The 19,882-nt window shown below is 34.7% G+C and overlaps 1 protein-coding gene and 1 pseudogene across 1 annotated transcript; one reads left to right on the top strand and one right to left on the bottom strand.

Annotated features, from left to right (window-relative positions):
• Positions 1 to 1,786: 1,786 nt before the first annotated feature.
• LOC132191120 (Protein kinase superfamily protein) lies at positions 1,787 to 4,524 on the top strand. Its single transcript, XM_059606130.2, has 2 exons — positions 1,787 to 2,617; positions 3,592 to 4,524. Exons 1-2 carry the CDS (start codon positions 2,134 to 2,136, stop codon positions 4,182 to 4,184), a joined length of 1,077 nt encoding a protein of 358 aa, XP_059462113.2. The 5' UTR covers positions 1,787 to 2,133; the 3' UTR covers positions 4,185 to 4,524.
• A 3,184-nt stretch (positions 4,525 to 7,708) lies between these two features.
• LOC132172035 (UDP-glycosyltransferase 73C3 pseudogene) lies at positions 7,709 to 9,464 on the bottom strand (annotated as a pseudogene).
• Positions 9,465 to 19,882: the final 10,418 nt, after the last annotated feature.

Below are 19,882 nucleotides of genomic sequence, written 5' to 3'. Positions count from 1 at the left end.
CTACTTCTATAGAGAACAAGTGGGAGTTCTAAAGTCTAAGCAATCAATAATTATTATATTCATACTCAAAATAATAATAATAATAATTATTATTATTATTATAGTCATCATCTTTTATAGCAATTGCCAAACCTACGACCTCTGAAAGTCTTCTTAGTATATGATTGTAATTTGTACACACCCTCTTCCTAAAGGAGCCCATAGCCAATGTGTGTACAAATCATTGGCTATTGATATCTACACACATATATGGGATTCATGTGAATCTGAGTAATGGATGTTTCATATTTATGGAAGAGCTAAAATTGTAGAGGATATGATCGATGAGGAAGGATAAAACACATTTGTTTTTTAGTCCTGATTCGCATGTGGTGCACATGGAGTGCAATTGCATAAAAGAACATTAAACACTTATTAAAAAGTAAGATTTACTTTTTGTTATGAACAGAAAAATGATAGTCATTTTGTGAGGAGAGGTGCCCCCAGCGCGGAAGGAGGCCCTCTTCGCCTTCCACCTATGCTGCGCAGAAAACGCCCTAACAGTGAAGTTTCATAGGGTCTTTCTGTCCAGGTGTAGGTAGTCTGCATCTTCACAGACATGTCTATTTCACAAAGTTTCTCTCCAAGACAGTGCCCAGATCGTTACGCCTTTCATGCGGGTTAGAACTTACTCGACAAGGAATTTTGCTACCTTAGGACTGTTTGTAGTTACGGCCGGGTAGAATATATGAAGCTACTTGAGAGTTAGAGATACCTATATCTGGTTGAAGAATAGATCTACTACCCCAAGAGAGGGTGATTGTTTTACCCTCTTGGAAGATGACGTTTTAAGCTCTAAAGCGTCACTATTGATGTAGTGACGTTGCTACTGTAGTTAGCTCGGTTGGAGTTGTTGCAAGGGTCACGTACTTGAAATGAGGAAAAACTAAGGTCTTCCTCAAGAAATGGAAACTTGTCACATACAAGCTCGTATTTTTATGTCCATGATCAATGAAAATAAGTTGTCAATATAAAAGAAGAGTATTTGATGTGTTAGAAGACGAGCTAGGGTGTGTACTTTCAAAGGAAATAAGGTTCGGTCCTGCACGATGATCATTCGAACGAACTTGAAGGTCCATTACGATGAGGTGTAGGGTAAAATAGGTGTCGAGATCGCATCCGGAGAGGTGATTATATGAAGGATAGTCGAGGGGCTTGGTCGGTACTCCGTTCGGACCATGTCTGGTCAAGGCTAGTAACATAGGAGTTAAATTGCAAATCAGTATAACTATATTGACTGAATTTACATATTTTTGTAAAAACTTATACATCATCAACATATATTATTTCTGTAAATTGTGTTCCCAAATAAAAGTTTTTATAAGATTTCTGTAATTGTCTACCCAACTAAGTTTTTATATATTTTTATTTATAGAACATTTTCTTTTTTCTTTTTTAGCAGTTGTTGTACCATTCCCCTCACATCTAGAGTCAAAACTCAAATAATTTCTAGTTTTAATAAGAGATTAAATAGTTATGAGCCCTGTCAGACGGTTGGCTCTTGACTTCCAACTATCCATAATTCAGTGTTCCTAGTGCAGCGTGCTCTCTACTCATATGAACATGTTACATGTAGGTGTGGGACCAGAAGTATCCAATAAAGAGGAAGCAAACACATAAACAATCTTTAATCACGGCGAAAAACAAAGAAAAAAACAAAAAATAAAGAAAGAAAAAAAATAATAAAGTGAAATAGAAGAAGAAACATTTACAGTCAAAATTAGATAAAACATCACATGGTCACGTCTGTCTGTCTTTACTAGATTCAGCCAGCGTATATTTGCTCTCAGCCTTGGATCTCAGAGTCCAATTTTGACAGCTCTGTTTTTCCCACTATAGTTCTTAAAGAATCTTGGTTTTCACACCCCTTCAAAGTTCGATTCTATCTTCTTCTTCCTGTCCTGTATTTCCAGCCGTATGAAAGTCTTTTTCCATCAATAATGGACCAAATTTCTATTGTCTTTCGCTTTCGAATCCAATACCTTTTACCCAGATCTTGATTTCTTGTTCTTTACTCTTTCCTCCTGTCCGAGAATGTACTAATGCATTGTCTTTCTCATCAGCCTCACACCAAAGAATCAAAATTTTGTTAGAATGATGAAAACCAACATGCTCAAACTAGTTCTTGGACTAGCTTCTGCAACTCTGCTGGCAATTCTCATGCTTTTCATCTTCTTTTACCGCAAAAGAAGGGTGAGAAATGGTCGTGAAGATGTAGAAGATATGGACCTGAAAGATGGAGATGAGGCAGAGATGGAGGACTTGATTACTTTCAGCGGGGGAGAGGACCTGACAATCTGTGACATATTGGATGCTCCAGGGGAAGTGATAGGAAAGTCCAACTTTGGCACGCTGTATAAGGCGTTAATGCAGCAGAGCAACAAGCTGAGGCTGCTCAGGTTTCTGAGGCCTGTGTGCAGTGCAAGAGGTGAAGAATTTGGTGAAGTGATTCGGCTGCTGGGGTGTGTTAGGCATCCAAACTTGGTGCCTCTTCTGGGATTCTACGCAGGGCCGAGGGGTGAGAAGCTTCTTATTCATCCGTTTTACAGGCACGGCAATCTGGCAGAATTCATTCAAGGTAATACATCTACAACACAGCTTGCGAAAGCTGGATGCCAGAATATTTCTGTTTCTTTAACTTTAGTTTCTCTGCTTTTCTCTGGATAAAAACAGGGTTGTTTTAGTTCATAGCAGTACTTCATTTTGAATAGATCGTTAATTATTGGATTTGGGTTAGATTTAGTTTCAATGATGATCAATCCTTGATGTAGATTAGGGAAATGAAGTAGGACAAGTTCATCAAAATGAAAAGGAATTGCTTGCTCAATCTCAAATCAGGTTCCAGAAAAATGTTTCATATTCTTTGGCTTAAATATCTCTTAGGATCTAGAAGAATGTAATTCTTCAGAAGTTTATCAAAAATTGGTATGGAAATAGTGGAAGGGAAAGGGTTTGTAAGATTTGTCTTCTCATGGTGATGGTGGGGGTGATTAGCTCACCTTAACTGAATTCAGAAGGAACTTGTTTTGTCTGCATAAATTATGCACGTTTTACGAACAACTAGATTTGGAGTCTTCCCTGCATAATTCATCTGTCGGCACCCAACTTTGTCAGTTTCTCCCCTTTTTTCTCTTGAAAAAGAGCCGATGATAACGCTGGTTCACCTTGTTATTTCATCTTTCGCTTTCTTTAATATAATATTTTCTTCCTTATCTTGCATAAACAATCTTATAGCCCGTTTGAGATTGGGTTGAAAAATATAGCTTTTATTTATAAAAAAAAAAGCCTGAAAAAACTTAATTTTTAAGTTTTTCCAAAACGCTGTGTTTTGGGTTTTTTTAAAGGTCAAAAAAGTACTTTTTAAGTTTTTTATCAAACGGACACGTTTTTGGTCGGGACAACTTTTTATGTACTAAAGCATTTTTTTTTTAACTTTTTAACGCAATTTTCAACATGCTCTTAGGTGTTTTAGATTTAATTTCTCTTTGTACCATCTATATTCAGTTGAAACCAAACAATTTGAACAGAGCAACTCTGTTTTTATTTTGGCAGATGGTAATGGGGAGTCTTTCAAATGGGCAAACATTTACAGCATTTCAATTGGAATAGCCAAGGGACTGGAACATCTCCATACAGGAATGCACAAGCCCATAGTCCATGGAAACATCAAGTCAAGAAACATACTTTTGGATCGCAATTACCAACCATGCATCTCTGATTTTGGCCTTCATCTTCTGTTGAATGCTACTGCTGGCCAAGAAATGCTTGAAGCTTCAGCAGCTGAGGGCTACAGAGCCCCTGAGCTGATCAAAATGAAGGATGCAAGCGAAGAGAGTGACATATACAGCTTTGGAATAATCTTGCTGGAACTTCTTTCAGGAAAGGAACCAATCAATCAGGACCCAACTCCTGATGAGGATTTTTATTTGCCCAACTTCATGAGAAATGCTGTGCTTGGACATAGGATTGCAGACATATTTCATCCAGGCATACTTGTCAGCAACGTGCATGATGGCCATAGAGAGGTTACTGAAGAAAGCATTCTCAAATTCTTTCGGCTTGCCATGTCTTGTTGCTCTCCTTCCCCTTCTCTGAGGCCCAATATTAAGCAGGTCATTTGGAAGCTTGAAGATATTGGAAAATAAGCAACTTTGGGACTTCTGCAGAAAATCAAACCAAGATCAACATGATTGATATATCAATTCTCCAAGATCAACACGATTAATAATAATGACAGTGACGACATTGACGTATATATGAAAAGTATAAATAATACGGCCGAAGCATAATGGTTGAAAATTTTGGCTTTGGAACATGGATGACAGGATTACTGATGCTTATGCTGATGCTGATGTTTATGGAGAAACAGATGCACTTTCTGGCCACCCATCAAGGAACGTAGGATTGTTGATTAACTGATTATGTTTGTCAGATTTCAGAGTTCTTTATTGCCAAAAATCAGCAGCTCAAGATTGTGGATTCTCTATATGGCCCCAGCTTTGATATTGTGGAAGGGTTATATATATATAAAAAAAACAATCTTATTATACCTGTAATTACCTCAGCAATTGTACCCGTAAAAGGTGGTGATTATCTGAAGCATGAGGCTGGATCATTAGGCTAATGGGATTTTCATTGACTTTGCACTAAAACAGTCTGTAACTTCTGAATGAATTATGAAGCCAAAGTTCTTGATTACTTTTTTAGTTATGTGTTGGTAAGGCTCTTTATCAAATGGCCACTTTGGAATTCAAAAAGTATCGTAATTGTACCTATCTTGAGCCTAAATATAAAAATGATACTTATATCCGTCTTCCGATTATAAATTTAATGAAGAGACACCTCAAACCAATAAAAAAACCATCCCACCAGCAACTATAAATTCTGTCATCATTTTCAAGTACCATCTATGATACTTTTGAAAACCGAAGTGGTCTTTTGACAAAGAGCCTTATAATCCATTGTTTTCTACATAATGTTCCTCTCTCTCTCTCTCTTGCTGGCAAAGGAGATGGTGGGTGGGAATTGGAGTTGGTCAAGCTGTGGAAGTGGATATATAAATATGTAGTTGAGGTGGGGAGAGGATTATCCTAATCTCATAATGACCACAACAACTTAATTAATCACTTTGGTTACTGGGCCATTGCACCAATGAAGCATAAACGCATCAATTGTGTGGCAACATGAGTAGAGGACCACTACTCATCAAACTGCTTTCACTACTTTTGCTCCATTTTCACCCTTAATGTGTCTTCACTAATTTTTTCTCCTTTTTAATTATCATTGCTAAACGCACAGATGCTATTACTGCCAGACGCACAATGCATATATACCATTGTTGTTGGACATAAGACTGACAATTTTGACACGACCCGCAAACTCAATACGAACACGACACAAAAAAACAGGTATTGGGTTTAGCCTTATCGGGTTCGGGTCTTAATCGGGTCTACCCGTTTAAGACCCGATTAATTTCGTGTATGGTGGGTCTACCCGGTAGGTCTCGCCAGACCCGGTTACTGTTCGGGTCTGGCGGGTACTCGTCAGACCTGGTTACTGTTCGGGTCTGGTGGGTACTATACCGGGTCTGACGGGTACCTACCAGACCTGGTTAAAAAAAAAAAAAAAAAAAGAGTAAAAAAATGAGCATATTTGTAGTGTTTCATAATTCATATCTTTGATTACATGGAATGGATCATGGATCCTTCAAGACTTCAAGTGGACAACACCAAACATAATGGCTCATGGGAACCTAATTTGTAACGAATCTAATGATGACGTAGTTTTGAGTTTTGTTTATTTTTTCTTTATTATTTTGTTTTTGTTAGCTTTTTTATTTTATTATTATTATCTTTTTCTTTATTGCTATGATGGAAATGCCGTCGCAAATCTAATTTAATCCATATTCATTTCATATATACACCATTATATATATATAAAGTCAGAATCCCCTCTTGCTTCTTCTCTACCAATTTCATCTGTTGCCATAACCAACAGATTTGCTTCTTTTGCTCCCTCCTATGATTCCCAAATGTCGTACTCAAGTACGCTTGCCTCCTCCTATGATCACTTTTCTGATAAACCCAGAAATCCCTTCATAAGGTATGATAAAATGTCTGCCTTTAAATCTGACTAAATAATCCTATCACACCATTATGATATGCTTACAAAAGTAAGTGTTAGGACTTACTGAAGTAAGAGACAAAGACAGGGGAATGGCAAGAAGATTTCTGAGGAAGAGCTCTGGAGACTCTAAATAACCTCTTAGAAAACTCTGTCTTACAATGGGAGAGGGGAGCCCGTTATATAGGCTGATTACTTTGCATAAAACAAAATACAATCAATTACAAAATAGTAAAAGCATATGCCACGTCAGTGCGGTCACATGTGAACAGTAGAGGCACGTCTGGCGCCAATCTTGAATAGTAAAAGCAGTCAATCTTGAACAGTTGCTGTCGGCACTGTAGTGTCGGCAGACAAAACTATATATATATATATATATATATATATATATATATATATATATATATATATATATATATAGTGTGTGTGTGTGTGTGTGTGTGTGTAAAATATTTAATATGAACAGTAAAACAAAGAACATCTAGACTGGTCATCATAGCAAATGAGTCGCCTTAAAGAGAAACTAAAGTCATTATTGCATTACATGAAATTATGGAAATTGACCATCTAATATTCTAATGTGTATAGAGTTGAAAATTGCTAATTTTGTGAATGTTTTTATTAACAATTGTACTGGCATTCATATATTATTAATTTATTATTACAATTTTTTTTAGGGTTTAGGGTTTTTAGCGGGGCGGGTCGGGTTGGGTTACCTGTTAAGAGAATGGGTCGTGTCTACCCAATATTACCCGATTATTATAAATGGGTTAAACGGGTCATGTCGGGTTACCCGGCTATTTCTGTGTCATAATCGTGTTAGACTCGATTACCCGTTTAGCTAAACGGGTCGTGTTCGTGTATAGGCTAATCGTGCAACAGGTACTCGAGGGTCATAATTGAGTCGTGTCAGGTACCTGTTTTGCCAGCCCTAGTTGGACATGCAATACACACCATTATTGTTGGAGGCACATCTACTATTACTAATGAACGGGCAACTACTATTACGGTTGAACGCGCAACGCATATCTACTATTATTACTAGGCACATAGTGCATATGTCTCATTACTGATGAGCGCGCTTCTACCATTATTGATAAACACGTAATTACTATTATTGTTGAACGTGATATGATTATTACTGCTGAACTTATCAATATTGTTATTGTTGAACTAGTATGTATTATCACAAATGGAACAGCCATCATTATTGTTATTGAATCTATATATATATATATATATATAAAGCCGAGTTTTGGCTTAAAGAGTGCGTAGAATTGCTACACGTGTTCTCAACCGGTCGTATTAGAAAGTACATAGAATTACGACATGTGGCGTTTTAGATGTTAACTCTTTAGTGAGACAATTAAAACATGAGGGTTTTATTTGTAATGCATTAAATTGTCTAAATGAAGAAAACAAAAGATTTTCAAATTCTCTCTTTCTCTTTCTTTATCTAATTTTATTTTCATCTTCTCTTACTTTATATTTATATCTCAATACGAAACAATTAAAAAGTATAGGTTTTATTTGTAATATACTTATTTTTACGCATGACACGAGGAATGGCATTATTACTGTTTGTTTTGTTTTTTCAAGCAAGGAAAAGTAAACAGATGCATTTTCGACAAAAAGAGGCACACATTTCTGAAACATCTTTTATTTGCCTGATACCTGTTCACTGATATGCTTGATCGAGGATGTGACGTTCAAGTAAGAGGATCCCCCATCTTCAACTGCCCTCTTTGCCTTCACTGCAAGATCTCTAGCTCTCTTTCTTCTTTCTTTTCCCTCTTCACCTTCATCCATCAACTGCTCTATAGCCTTCTTTACATCCTCCCTTTTCACCAACACCCCAGCCTTCTCTTCATCCCCCCACTGCACACACGCTTCAACTCCCACCCTCACACCAATCCTCAACACTTGTGCAACCAATTTCTCATTGTAGAACTGCTCAGCAAACATCGGCCAGGTTATCATCGGCAAGCCGGCACTTATTCCTTCTAGCGTTGAATTCCATCCACAATGAGTTAAGAACCCTCCAATGGCTGGATGTGAAAGGATTAGAACTTGTGGCGCCCATCCTCGAATCACAACACCCCTCCCTTCAATCCTCTTCTCAAACTTTTCTTCTACAAACCATTTTTCTAATTCTGTTGAGTAATCTCTTTTCCTAATCACCCAGATGAAAGGATGGTTGGATTCTTCTAATCCCAAAGCAAGCTCCACTAATTGTGAGGCTAACAAGTGGCAGCGACTCCCAAAACAAACGTAAATCACAGAGCTTGGCTTCATCGAATCCAGCCACCTCAAGCACTCGGGCTCCGGCTCATCAATGGAGGACTTGTTTGCTAAAGATAGGGGCCCGATGCACCAAATCTCCTCGACCACTTTCTGGTATTCTTTGACGTGCCTTGGCTCCAACTCTTCAAAAGTGTTCACCAACACCCCTTGTGCCGAAATTGCAGCAGCATTAAATCGGTCCATACGATCTCTCAAGTCACCAGAAATTTGTTTCAATATTTCAGGCAGCTGGGCCGTAGTGAATTCAGTTCTATCTGGCATGTTTGGGACCAAAAATGGCTCCGAGTCAGATTTGACTCCCTCGAGTACCTTGGAGCGAGATATGTTGTGATGGCACAAGAGAGTGAAGCAAGATATTCCATGGAAGACAAGCCTTGGAATCTTGAACCTGCAAGCGACATCTGAGGTCCAAGGAAGACACATGTCACAAATAATGCAGCTAGGCCTAGAAGAAGATTCCAACCCTTCTAGCCACATCTCTAGTGGTTTTTGCAGCATCTTACTTGCTTCCAAAAATTGTGGGAGTAAATCGGGAGATGCGAGGGTGTCCATGTTCTCGCAGCCTTGAGGCAAGCCAGCTTCTTGGCAAGGAAACGGTAGTGAAATGAATTGTATGTTGAGGTTGGAGGCTTTCGCCTGATCAAGGATTGGGTTGAACCGGGCTGCATTAAGAGGTGTAAGGATAATGGTAACATTTAGGCCACGGCGTGCAAGTAGTTTGGCCATGTCTGTGAAGGGAATGAGATGGCTTTGGGACATTAGCGGAACAAGAAGAAAGTGAAGCTGGTGATCAATTTGGGAAGCCATGGCTGAAATTCTTGTGGGAAAGATGAAAGTGATCAGCCACTTTTTAATTGATGATGGGGTTTGTAGTTTGCAAATATGCCAAGTGCATCAACTTTGTAGCGTTATTTATAATATGACTGGTAGACCAAAAGGACTCTACAAAAGAGAGCCATAAGTGAGCGCGCAATAGCGCATGGACTGCGAGGGAGTTGGCCAGCGGATGGTTGAGTGGTAGCTGGCGATATTGAGGAGGAGGCGCTTGTCGGTTGCGGTTATAGGTTTTTAATAGATATAACATCTAATAACTTAAACAAAAGACTTAAAAAACAAAAACAAAAACAAAAAAACACAAAAAAAAAAAAACACAAAAACAAAAACAAAAAGGCAAAAGACGAGGAAGATTACATGAGGGCTTGCCGTGGAGAGACTCCTTAACTAAGATATGAGGGGGATGGGCAAGTTTGTTTTTTTTTTTTAAGAGAGTGTTTAAGAGAGAGAGAAGATCAGCTTCTCTTCCCACTTCAGGCCACCTTACTTGTTAGCACTTAGCAACGCAAGAAATTAAATAAATTTTTCTTTCGATTTTTTTTTTTTTTTTTTTTTTGGCCCTCGCACAAGATATATATATTTTTTGACATGTCTACATAAGAGAGGGAGGGGAGATTCGAACTAGTGACCTCCGCTTCATGAAGTATGGTTTTCAACCGATTGAGTTACCCATTGGAAACTCGCACAAGATAATTAAAGAGCACTAGAACAGTGATTTTAGTGTATTATTTTAAGGTTGATGTACACCCTTGTTGTGCTTGTTGAGGATAAGTTGTATTCGTCTACAAAATTTTCAAAGAGAAATCCATTAACATATGCAAAATGAAATACACATTATATGATTTTTAAATATAGTGAGTAAAGTACTTACTTCTGAAAATTTTGGCTTGCTTCAAAAACTGCCTTGTGCAACCCATTTCTTGTCTTTCAATCCAAGATTGAGAGGTCTAAGTATCTGTTTGGATTTGCAATATCAAAATGTACGATTTAAAAATATCGATTTTAAAATGTGTGATTTGAAAACGTGATTTTTAAAAACTCCGTTAAGCATTTTAAAAAATTGCAATTTGACCTTTAAAATCGCAATTAGCCTTTCAAATTGTGCATTTTTAAATAAGCACATTTTACCTACAATTTGAAAATACAAATTTTCTATATTTTTAAATCACAATTTTTTAAAAACACAATATCAAATAATTAATTTTTTGTAATTTGATTAAATCGCAATATAAAACCTACCTTAAACTTGAGTGGGATCTTATTGAAAATAGTTTCTCTTTATCTTCTTGTCTGGGGACCGTACAAGTCAGTCTTAAAGTTCCTTTTCCTTTAATGTTGTTAAAGATGCTAATTAGAGTGAATCAAATGTATTTAGGGTGCTAAATTTAGGGTTTGATTTGGGTTCCTCTGGCTTTATTGGGGGTCGTTGAATCCTTTTGTGTAATATTTAAAGGTATTCATGGATTTTCATGTCGCAAAAGAATTTCAAATATAATATAACAATGTAGAGGTGTACAAACGGTTGCAGTTATTGAATTTTAATAACCACAACTGCTCCGCTTAGGCAGTTAACGGTTAGCGGTTATTCAAACCAATAACTCATAGTTTTATAACCTTTTTTTTTTTTTTTAATATGGGTTTTAGGGTTTTTTGAGGTATTTTAGGCATTTGTATGCCTATTTTAAATAGTTTTGGGTCAAAGTGTTCCCAAAACAATGAATATGATGAAACTTTATCCCTAACTTGTATTTTAAATAGTTTTCTTTTTTCATTTGTTACAACAAAAATTACTTTTACTGGTATTGTGTTAGGATTAAAAAATTTAAGAAGTTTGTAAATTTTCGAAGAAGTGAAATAATTGAAATTGATGGCTTTAATCATTGAAAATAATAATAATAATAATAATCATTCTTGGTATGAATATAATATTTAAAACTAAAACAATCTTTTTTTTTTTTTAATGATGACAACAATCATGAGAGTGGTATTGATAAGATATTATCATACTAGTACGTAGTAATGATAGCAATGCTATATAAACTATAACGTTAGATAGATGATGGTAACAACAATATATGGTATGGCGTGGAGAAATAGTGAAAATATTTGATGATAGCAATGGTGGGGAGGTGGGTAATGTTGCGGTTGTCGTTAAGGGCGGAACTAAAACACTTTTCCTTGTGTATGTTCAGGAAGAAATGGCCTCGGCCGGCCCTTTCCAGCCCCCCTTGGCTCATCTCTGGTCATAATGACATAACGTGGCGGCGACAATAGCAAATATGAAAGAAATGGCAATGGTATTCGTAGAGGTGATAGCGAAGGTGATGATAATGATGTGAAGATGGTAACGAATAGTAATGACAATGATAATGGGGTGGGTGGCGACAATGTTCAACAAATGATGATGAGACGCAGGAAATTGAGATTGTAATAGGATTCTGAAAATGATGGTAGTAATTGTGGTGGGCTACATGAGTATTGGTGAGACATATTGGATGACATTGTTGGTAGGAATTGCTATTGTAGAAACAACAATAGAAGTCATCAACTAATCTGGGAGGTGTACAATGATATCTTCATTCGTGGAATATAAACTTCGAATTTTGAGACATGAATATGGAATCTAAGGTTTGGATCTCAATGCTCAATTTATTCTTTTAAAAAATATAAATAATTTTAAAGGATTTTTAAATGTAGCCCAACTAGTAACACAGTTTTCAAAACAAACAACAAATCTCTTTTCAAAATACAGAATACAAATGAGAAAATAAAACACAAAATACTTTCTAAAAAATAATTATCATGAATGTCTTGTGACTCCGCAATGGCCGCCATGAACTTCTAGTGACTCGACGATGGCCGTTAAGAACGTTCGGCAGCCCTGCAATAGCCACCATGAACTTCTTAAGGCCCCACGATTGCCGCAATTAACTTCTGGCAACCTTGCAGTGGGTGCTAGGAACTTCAAGCGGTCATATGGTGGCCACGCCAATAACATCTACTAGCGTTCCTACGGTGGTTGCCGAGAAATTTCGATGGTCTTGCGATTGCCATCGTGAACTTTCAGCAGCCTCTCGGAGGAAACATTGTCCCAATTGAAAGTTTAGGAAAATTAGGAAAAACCTCTTTATAAATAGAATGGAAACAACTCCTTTAGGTACAACCCATTTCTACCCATTCTTGTATTGTTAATTTTCTTTTGCTTTTAGCTTCCTCCAAACTATTCCGCTAACTTAAGTATCGGAAGTATCTCCCGCCGGTACAACCGGCAAGCATCCTTAGTTACCTCTTATCTCTTTCGGTGGCATCTTCAACCCAAGTCTTTGATGCGTGGTCAATTGTATAAAAAATATCAATAAAAAACTGAAATATTAATATAATGGTGAGGATAGCTACTCAAAAAAATTAAAGACCTCAACTTCTTGAAAGGCTTATGCATAGATTGGATAAAGAGGAGATTCAATTTTTTTTTTGGTTCTGGCACGCCAGATATGGTTGAGGCGTAATGCTCTTGCTTTTGGGGGAGATTTTCCTACTCCTTCAAGAATAGTTACTATTGCTAAAGATCAACTTGCTGCTTTTCAATCTACAGAGCAATTCAGAATTAATAAATGTTATCGACAGCCTCAAGTTAACAAAGAAGTGATCAATGAAGCAAAACTCTTCTTGAATTGCTTTAGTTCTTTGACAGTTTTGTTAAATTACTAATTGTCTCAAAAGCTTAAACCGATAGGAAGAGATAAATTTAATCATTTAATTATTACTTTAACACTTCCCCTCACGTGTGGGCCCAAACTCTCTTTTAATAGGTGAGGCCCAACACGTGGAATATTGAATTTAAATGGGAGGTGATTTGACGATATCAAAGTTCGAACCCAGGACCTTAGCTTATAACAATAGACACTTAATCATTAGTTGAACACTCTTCCTCACGTGTGTGTGTGCGCTTAAATTCTCTTTTTAATAGGTGAGGCCCAACACGTGTAATATTTAATTTAAATGGGAACGAATTGATAGAGTCAAGGTTTAATCGCATGACCCTTTGGCTTTGATACCATGTTAAATTACTAGTTACTAGGGGTGCAAAGGCGGGCGGTTTTTAACCGCCCGCTAACCGCTAACCGCTATAACCGCCAACCGCCTAACCGCCTAACCGTCTAACCGCATTAACCGCTAACCGTCTAACCGCCATAACCGCCTAGCGGTTAGCGGTTATTGGGTCTACTAACCGTAACCGCTAACCGCTAACCGCCTTTTTATATAATATATTTTTATAATTATAATTATAAAAATATTTATACATATAACATAATCACTTGATCATTAAATAACAATTTTTTTAAAAAATAATTAAATCACAATTTGAGTATTAATATATTATCACTATAATTTATATGATTATATCATATAATCACTTGATCATTAAATCACAATTTTTTTTAAAAAATAATTAAATCACAATTTGAGTATTAATATATTATCACTATAATTTATATGATTATATCACATGAGATTGATTATTAAATCATTTGATTATATAATAACAAATTATACATATATAATATGACATAACTCATAAGTATACCAATTCATACTAATACAACAATTAAATATCTAGAGACTTATTTTCAATGTATATTATAAACCTATAAGTCTATATAAGTCTACATATGTATATAAATAATATAAATGTATAATATCAATAGTTAATCATATGATTCAATGACAATTCAAATACTTTATTCAAGACTTCAAGTGAATCATATTATTAATGTACAATGATGATATGATTCGTATAATATCAAATTAAATAATTGACATTGGATTAAACAATGACCAATGTGTTACTTATAAACATAATTTAAGTATTAATGTATTATCATTATAATTTTGGTAATTTATATATTATCACTATAATTGATATGATTATATCACATGATGGCTTGATCATTAAATCATATGATTATATAATAATAAATAATATATATATAATATGACATAACTCATAAGTCATAAGTCTACAAGTTAATCATATGATTCATGTACAATGATAATCACAATTGATTCAATTAAATTAAACAATATGTTACTTATAACTACAAGTCTACAATTTAATTAAAGCATTATTAGATACTTTAGGAATTTAGGATTTAGGAGTTTGAACATTACCATTTACCATTAGATATTAAGTTCAATTCAAAGAAAAAAGATTATAAGTAAATATGATAAGAATTTAAATAATTAATCATATGAATCATATGATATAATTTAATGAGACTATATGATTATATAATATCAAATTAAGTAATTGACATTAGATTCAACAATGTGTTACTTATAATCACAATTGAAGTATTAATGTATTTTTTGAACATTTTTTAGAAAAAGAAATTTAACCATTTTTTGAAAGAAAAAAAAAAAGAAAATTAACAATTTTGAATTTTTTATATATATATATATATATATAAAATTGCTTATAGTTATATTATATGCATATTGAATAATATAAATGTATAAGATAAATACTTAACTATATGATCCAATTACAATTCCAATACTTAATCAATTATTCATGTACAATGACAATGACAATGACAATGTGATTCATGTAATATCAAATTAAGTAATTGACATTGGATTAAACAATGTGTTACTTATAACTACAATTGAAGTATTTTTGTTTGTTTGTAAGTTTATAAGATCAACACTTAATCATATGATCCAATGACAATTCAAATATTTAATCATAATATTTATATACAATGACAATGTGATTCATAAAATGTCAAATTAAGCAATTAGCATTAGATTCAACAATTACTTATAACAACAATTTAAGTATTAATATATTTTTCATTTTTTTGAACACTATTTTGACAATTTTTAAACCATTTTATGAAAAAAGAAATTGAACCATTTTTTGAACAAATTTTTTGAACAATTTTTTGACCAATTTTTTGAACCATTTGTTGAACAATTTTTTAAAATTGAACAAGCCAAAACTACGTCGTTTTAATACCCATATATATTCATCTCTTCCTAACCTTAAACTAAACCTAATCAATCTCATTCTTAGAGGTTTGTTAGTAACGAAGATTATTATTTTTTGAATTGCCATAGTATTTTAATTACAATACAATTATATTAAGCACTTTTTGATATGTGTACATGCTTGTGCCTTAATATTATTATGTTTAATATTATAACTTTTCTTCTTTTGATGTCCACAGGATTTGCTAGAGGACCAAATGAGAAGATTGATGAAGTTTTAATGTTTTATTTGACTATTTGTATCATTTAATGTTTTATTTGAACTTATTTTATATGCTTTGTGTTGAACTTTTTTTATATTTTTTTTTATATGTTGTGATAGTTATCTGAATTCTGAACTTTTTTTTGTATGTTGTGTTGAATTTTTTTTTTTTCCTAAAAAAAAAAAGTTAACGAGGTATGATTTAATATTTAAGGAAATTTTTTTTTAAGTACAAGTAAATGTAAATTTTGGGTCAAATATTTTTGATTTTTCAATATGGCCTCTTTTTATAGCAATTGGGCCCAAGAAGATATTAAAAATACAAGAAAAAAAAATGAGGGTAAAAAAAAAGCCCAAAAAGCCCAAAAAAAAGCCCAATTTTAAAAAAGCGGTTAGCGGGCGGTTATCTATTTCACTAACCGCTAACCGGCCACTAACCGCTAACCGCTAACCGCTAGGCGGTTAGCGGTTGCGGTTAGTGAAATTTACTAACCGCTAGGGCGGTTACGGTTAGCGGTTATTGCCACTAACCGCTAACCGTAACCGCCTTTGCACCCCTACTAGTTACCCTAAAAGCTTAAGCTTATATGAAGAGATATATAATCACTTAATCATTAGTTTAACACTCCCCTTCACGTGTGGGCTCAATGATTTGACGGAGTCAAGGTTCGATCCCAGGACCTTTGGCTCTGATACCATGTTAAATTACCAATTATCTCAAAATCTTAAACTTATAAGAAGAGATATTTTAATCACTTAATCATTAGTTTAACAAGTTTGTCATGTAAAGTATAATGCTAACAAAGCTGCGCATTGTTTAGCAAAGTCTGTGATATCTTTAACTTTGAATCAATTATGGTTAGATGGTTATCCAAACTGTATTGGTGACATTGTATTGAATGAGCAGTTTTCTGCTTGATTAATGTTACTGATGATTTTTTTTAAAAAAAAAAATAAAAATTAAAGACCTTATTTTAAATATTTTTATCTATTTTAGAGTGGCCAATTGTATAAAAAAAAATTTTAATTTAATTTGAATCAATTAAAAAAAAAAAAATACCATACATATATTGTCATATCATCCAAATAGCAAATACTACCAAAAGTGTGGTGATGAACGTGAAACCAAAAACAAGGTTATAGGAAGTGACACAATGATTACGTGTCACCACACGATTGCTTCCAATTTCGAGCTTTTATGCCCCAAAGGAAAACCTGGTGGGCCATCCCTGTCTATTTGACACTTTTACATACTTTGAGATTCATGGGCCTATGGGTGTAAACGAGCCGAGCTTGAATGAGCTTTCCTTGTTTATGCTCGGCTTGTTTAAATTTTACTCGAGCTCGAGCTCGAGCTCATAATAAGTCAAGCCGAGCCGAGCCAGTTCACGAGCTGGCTCTTATATTTAATTTAATTTATTTAATTTATTAATTTATTTTTTTATTATAAATTTAAACTTCAAGTACTCTTAAACGGCTTAAGAAGCCAGCTTACATATGAACATTTGCTTAGTCTGGCTAGCAGAATATAGAGCCCGAGTCAATACAATAAAACACTTTGTTTCGAAGAGAGAGTATATGGATCATTTTATAATAAAATGATACTATTAGAAGAAAAAAAAAAATCATCAATTTTTAATATTAATATGCGGAATTATGTGAATAACTTCCAATTTGAGCTTTATACGAGCTGCTCACGAGCTTAGCTTCGTCGAGTGTAGCTAGCTTCGTTTAATATTCGAACCAGGATTCGTGTTCATGAAACGCTTCATTTAATATTCGAGCCAAGCTTATGCGAGCCGAGCCCGACTGAGCGAGCGAGCGACTTGCTCTCTTAACTGCCCTAATCATGGCTAATGTTGTGGCTGGGTCCCACCCAGTTGATTTTGCTGGGGCTTTGCTCATCCAATACTTGCTTGATGTCCCATCCTCTTATTATTATTATTATTATTTTAATTTTTTATTTTTTTTATTTTATGTAATGCGTCAATTGTGCCTTCTATTACACAATCGGAATATTTCATATAAGAAAATAAGAAAAACAAAAAATCAAATTTAGTCTTTTTATTTATTTATTTTTATTTTAGTTTCATGAGATTTTAATTTAGTACTTAAGTTTTTAATGTCAATAATTAAGTCCTCGATTTTTACTTTGATTTTAAATAAATCCATCCGTCATCTTTCTCAAAAAAAAAAAAAAAAAAAAAATTCCATCCGTCATCCAATCATATAATTAATTAGTGGTATGTCATGTGTCAAACCAATTGACTAATTAATGTTATGTAACTTTTTTTAACACGTCGAGTGGTACGATTACATTAAATTTTAATTATATTCTAAACAAAAAATTTTAAAAAAGTCGAAAACTTTTAACTTATGGTATATTTACAATTTTAAGGAACTGAGCTTGACACATAATATGACAAACAAGAGCCACATGGCAGTAATTGATTGTTTAACGTGGCATATCATTAATCAATTTGAGGATAGGTAGACTAAGAAACCTATTTTAATCCAAAAAAAATAATAGCTTCAGAATTCAGAAGGAATTTGAGGGGCTTTGCTCAGAGAGGGGGAAGGAGAGCAACAAGACATGGCAAGCCGAAAGAATTTGAGAATGCTTTCTTCAGTAACCTCTCTGTGGCCATCATGCATGTTGCTGACAAGTATGCCTGGATGAAATATGTCTGTAATCCTATGTCCAAGCAAAGCATTTCTCATGAAGTTGGGCAAATAAAAATCCTCATCAGGAGTTGGGTCCTGATTGATTGGTTCCTTTCCTGAAAGAAGTTCCAGCAAGATTATCCCAAAGCTTTATATGTCACTCTCTTCGCTTGCATCCTTCATTTTGATCAGCTCAGGGGCTCTGTAGCATCTATAAATTAAGCAAGAAAAACCATCGCACCAACAACTATAAATTCTGTCATCATTCACAAGTACCATCTACGACAGTTTTGAAAACCGAAGTGGTCTTTTGACAAAGAGACTTATAATCCATTGTTTTCTACATAATGTTCCACTCTCTCTCTCTCTCTCTTGCTGGCAAAGGAGATGGTGGGTGGGAATTGGAGTTGGTCAAGCTGTGGAAGTGGAGTTGGTCAAGCTGTGGAAGTGGAGATATAAATATGTAGTTGAGGTGGGGAGAGGATTATCCTAATCTCATAATGGCCACAACAACTTAATTAATCACTTTGGTCACTGGGCCATTGCACCAATGAAGCATAAACGCATCATTTGTGTGGCAACATGAGTAGAGGACCACTACTCATCCAACTGCTTTCACTACTTTTGCTCCATTTTCACCCTTCATGTGTCTTCACTAATTTTTTCTCCTTTTTAATTATTACTGCTAAACGCATAGATGCTATTACTGCCAGATGCTCAAGGCATATATACCATTGTTGTCAAACATGCAACACGTACCATTATTGTTGGACGCACATCTACTATTACTAATGAACGAACAACTACTATTACAATTGAACGCGCAACACATATCTATTATTATTGTTGGGCATGTAATGCATATATCTCATTACTGATGAGCGTGCTTCTACTATTATTGATGAACATGTAATTAGTATTATTGTTGAACGTGATATGATTATTACTGCTGAAATTATCAATATTGTTATTGTTGAACCAGTATGTATTACTACAAATGGAACAACCATTATTATTGTCATTGAATCTGTACTTATAATTACTAACAGAACTATGTTACTGTTGCTATTGAAGTCATGATTATCACCACTGCTGCAACTAAATATAATGATTATAGATTGCATTCATGCAATTTTTCATATCTTGTGGGATTTCAGGTTTGAGATTTTTGTAGGCTTATAACACTCTGGTAGCCCTTAACTTCCCCGTTTGATGTGAGTTTCAGGCTTAACTCCCTCTTTAATGAACTTGAATCCAAAGCGGTTGTCCACCCAATTTCTGACACCTAGACAACTATTTAAAAAGTGTCCCAACAAGGATAGAAGAGTTAATTGTCACTTTTGCATAACATCAAGAATTTTGTCCCCCAGAGGTAGCTCAATCGACTAAGACCACACTTAATGAAGTGGAGGTCACTAGTTCGAATTCCCCTCCCCCCTCTTGTGCGGACATGTCAAAAAAAAAAAAAAAAAAAAAAAAAATCAAGAATTTTATCCACTTTTTATATCCTCGAGAGCTATTTACAAATTGGTACAACTCCATGAACCAATTTTACATTTACCCCTTAAAACAAGGTTTTCTTACCCACTTCCATTGCAACGATAAGATTGGCTTTATTGATTGTCTTTCCTGAAAAGAGAAAGAACAACACCACCACCAACAACA

Source organism: Corylus avellana, chromosome 9, assembly GCF_965113065.1.
Source record: "Corylus avellana chromosome 9, dhCorAvel1.hap1.2, whole genome shotgun sequence".
Taxonomy (NCBI): Eukaryota; Viridiplantae; Streptophyta; class Magnoliopsida; order Fagales; family Betulaceae; genus Corylus; species Corylus avellana.
Note: the sequence above shows the minus strand (reverse complement) of the source record. Positions and strands in the feature narration are given on the sequence as shown.

Coding starts and splice junctions, on each gene's coding strand:
- LOC132191120 (XM_059606130.2), top strand. CDS start 2,134: ATGATGAAAACCAACATGCTCAAACTAGTTCTTGGACTAGCTTCTGCA. Junction 2,618..3,591: donor TCTGGCAGAATTCATTCAAG/GTAATACATCTA, acceptor TTATTTTGGCAG/ATGGTAATGGGGAGTCTTTC.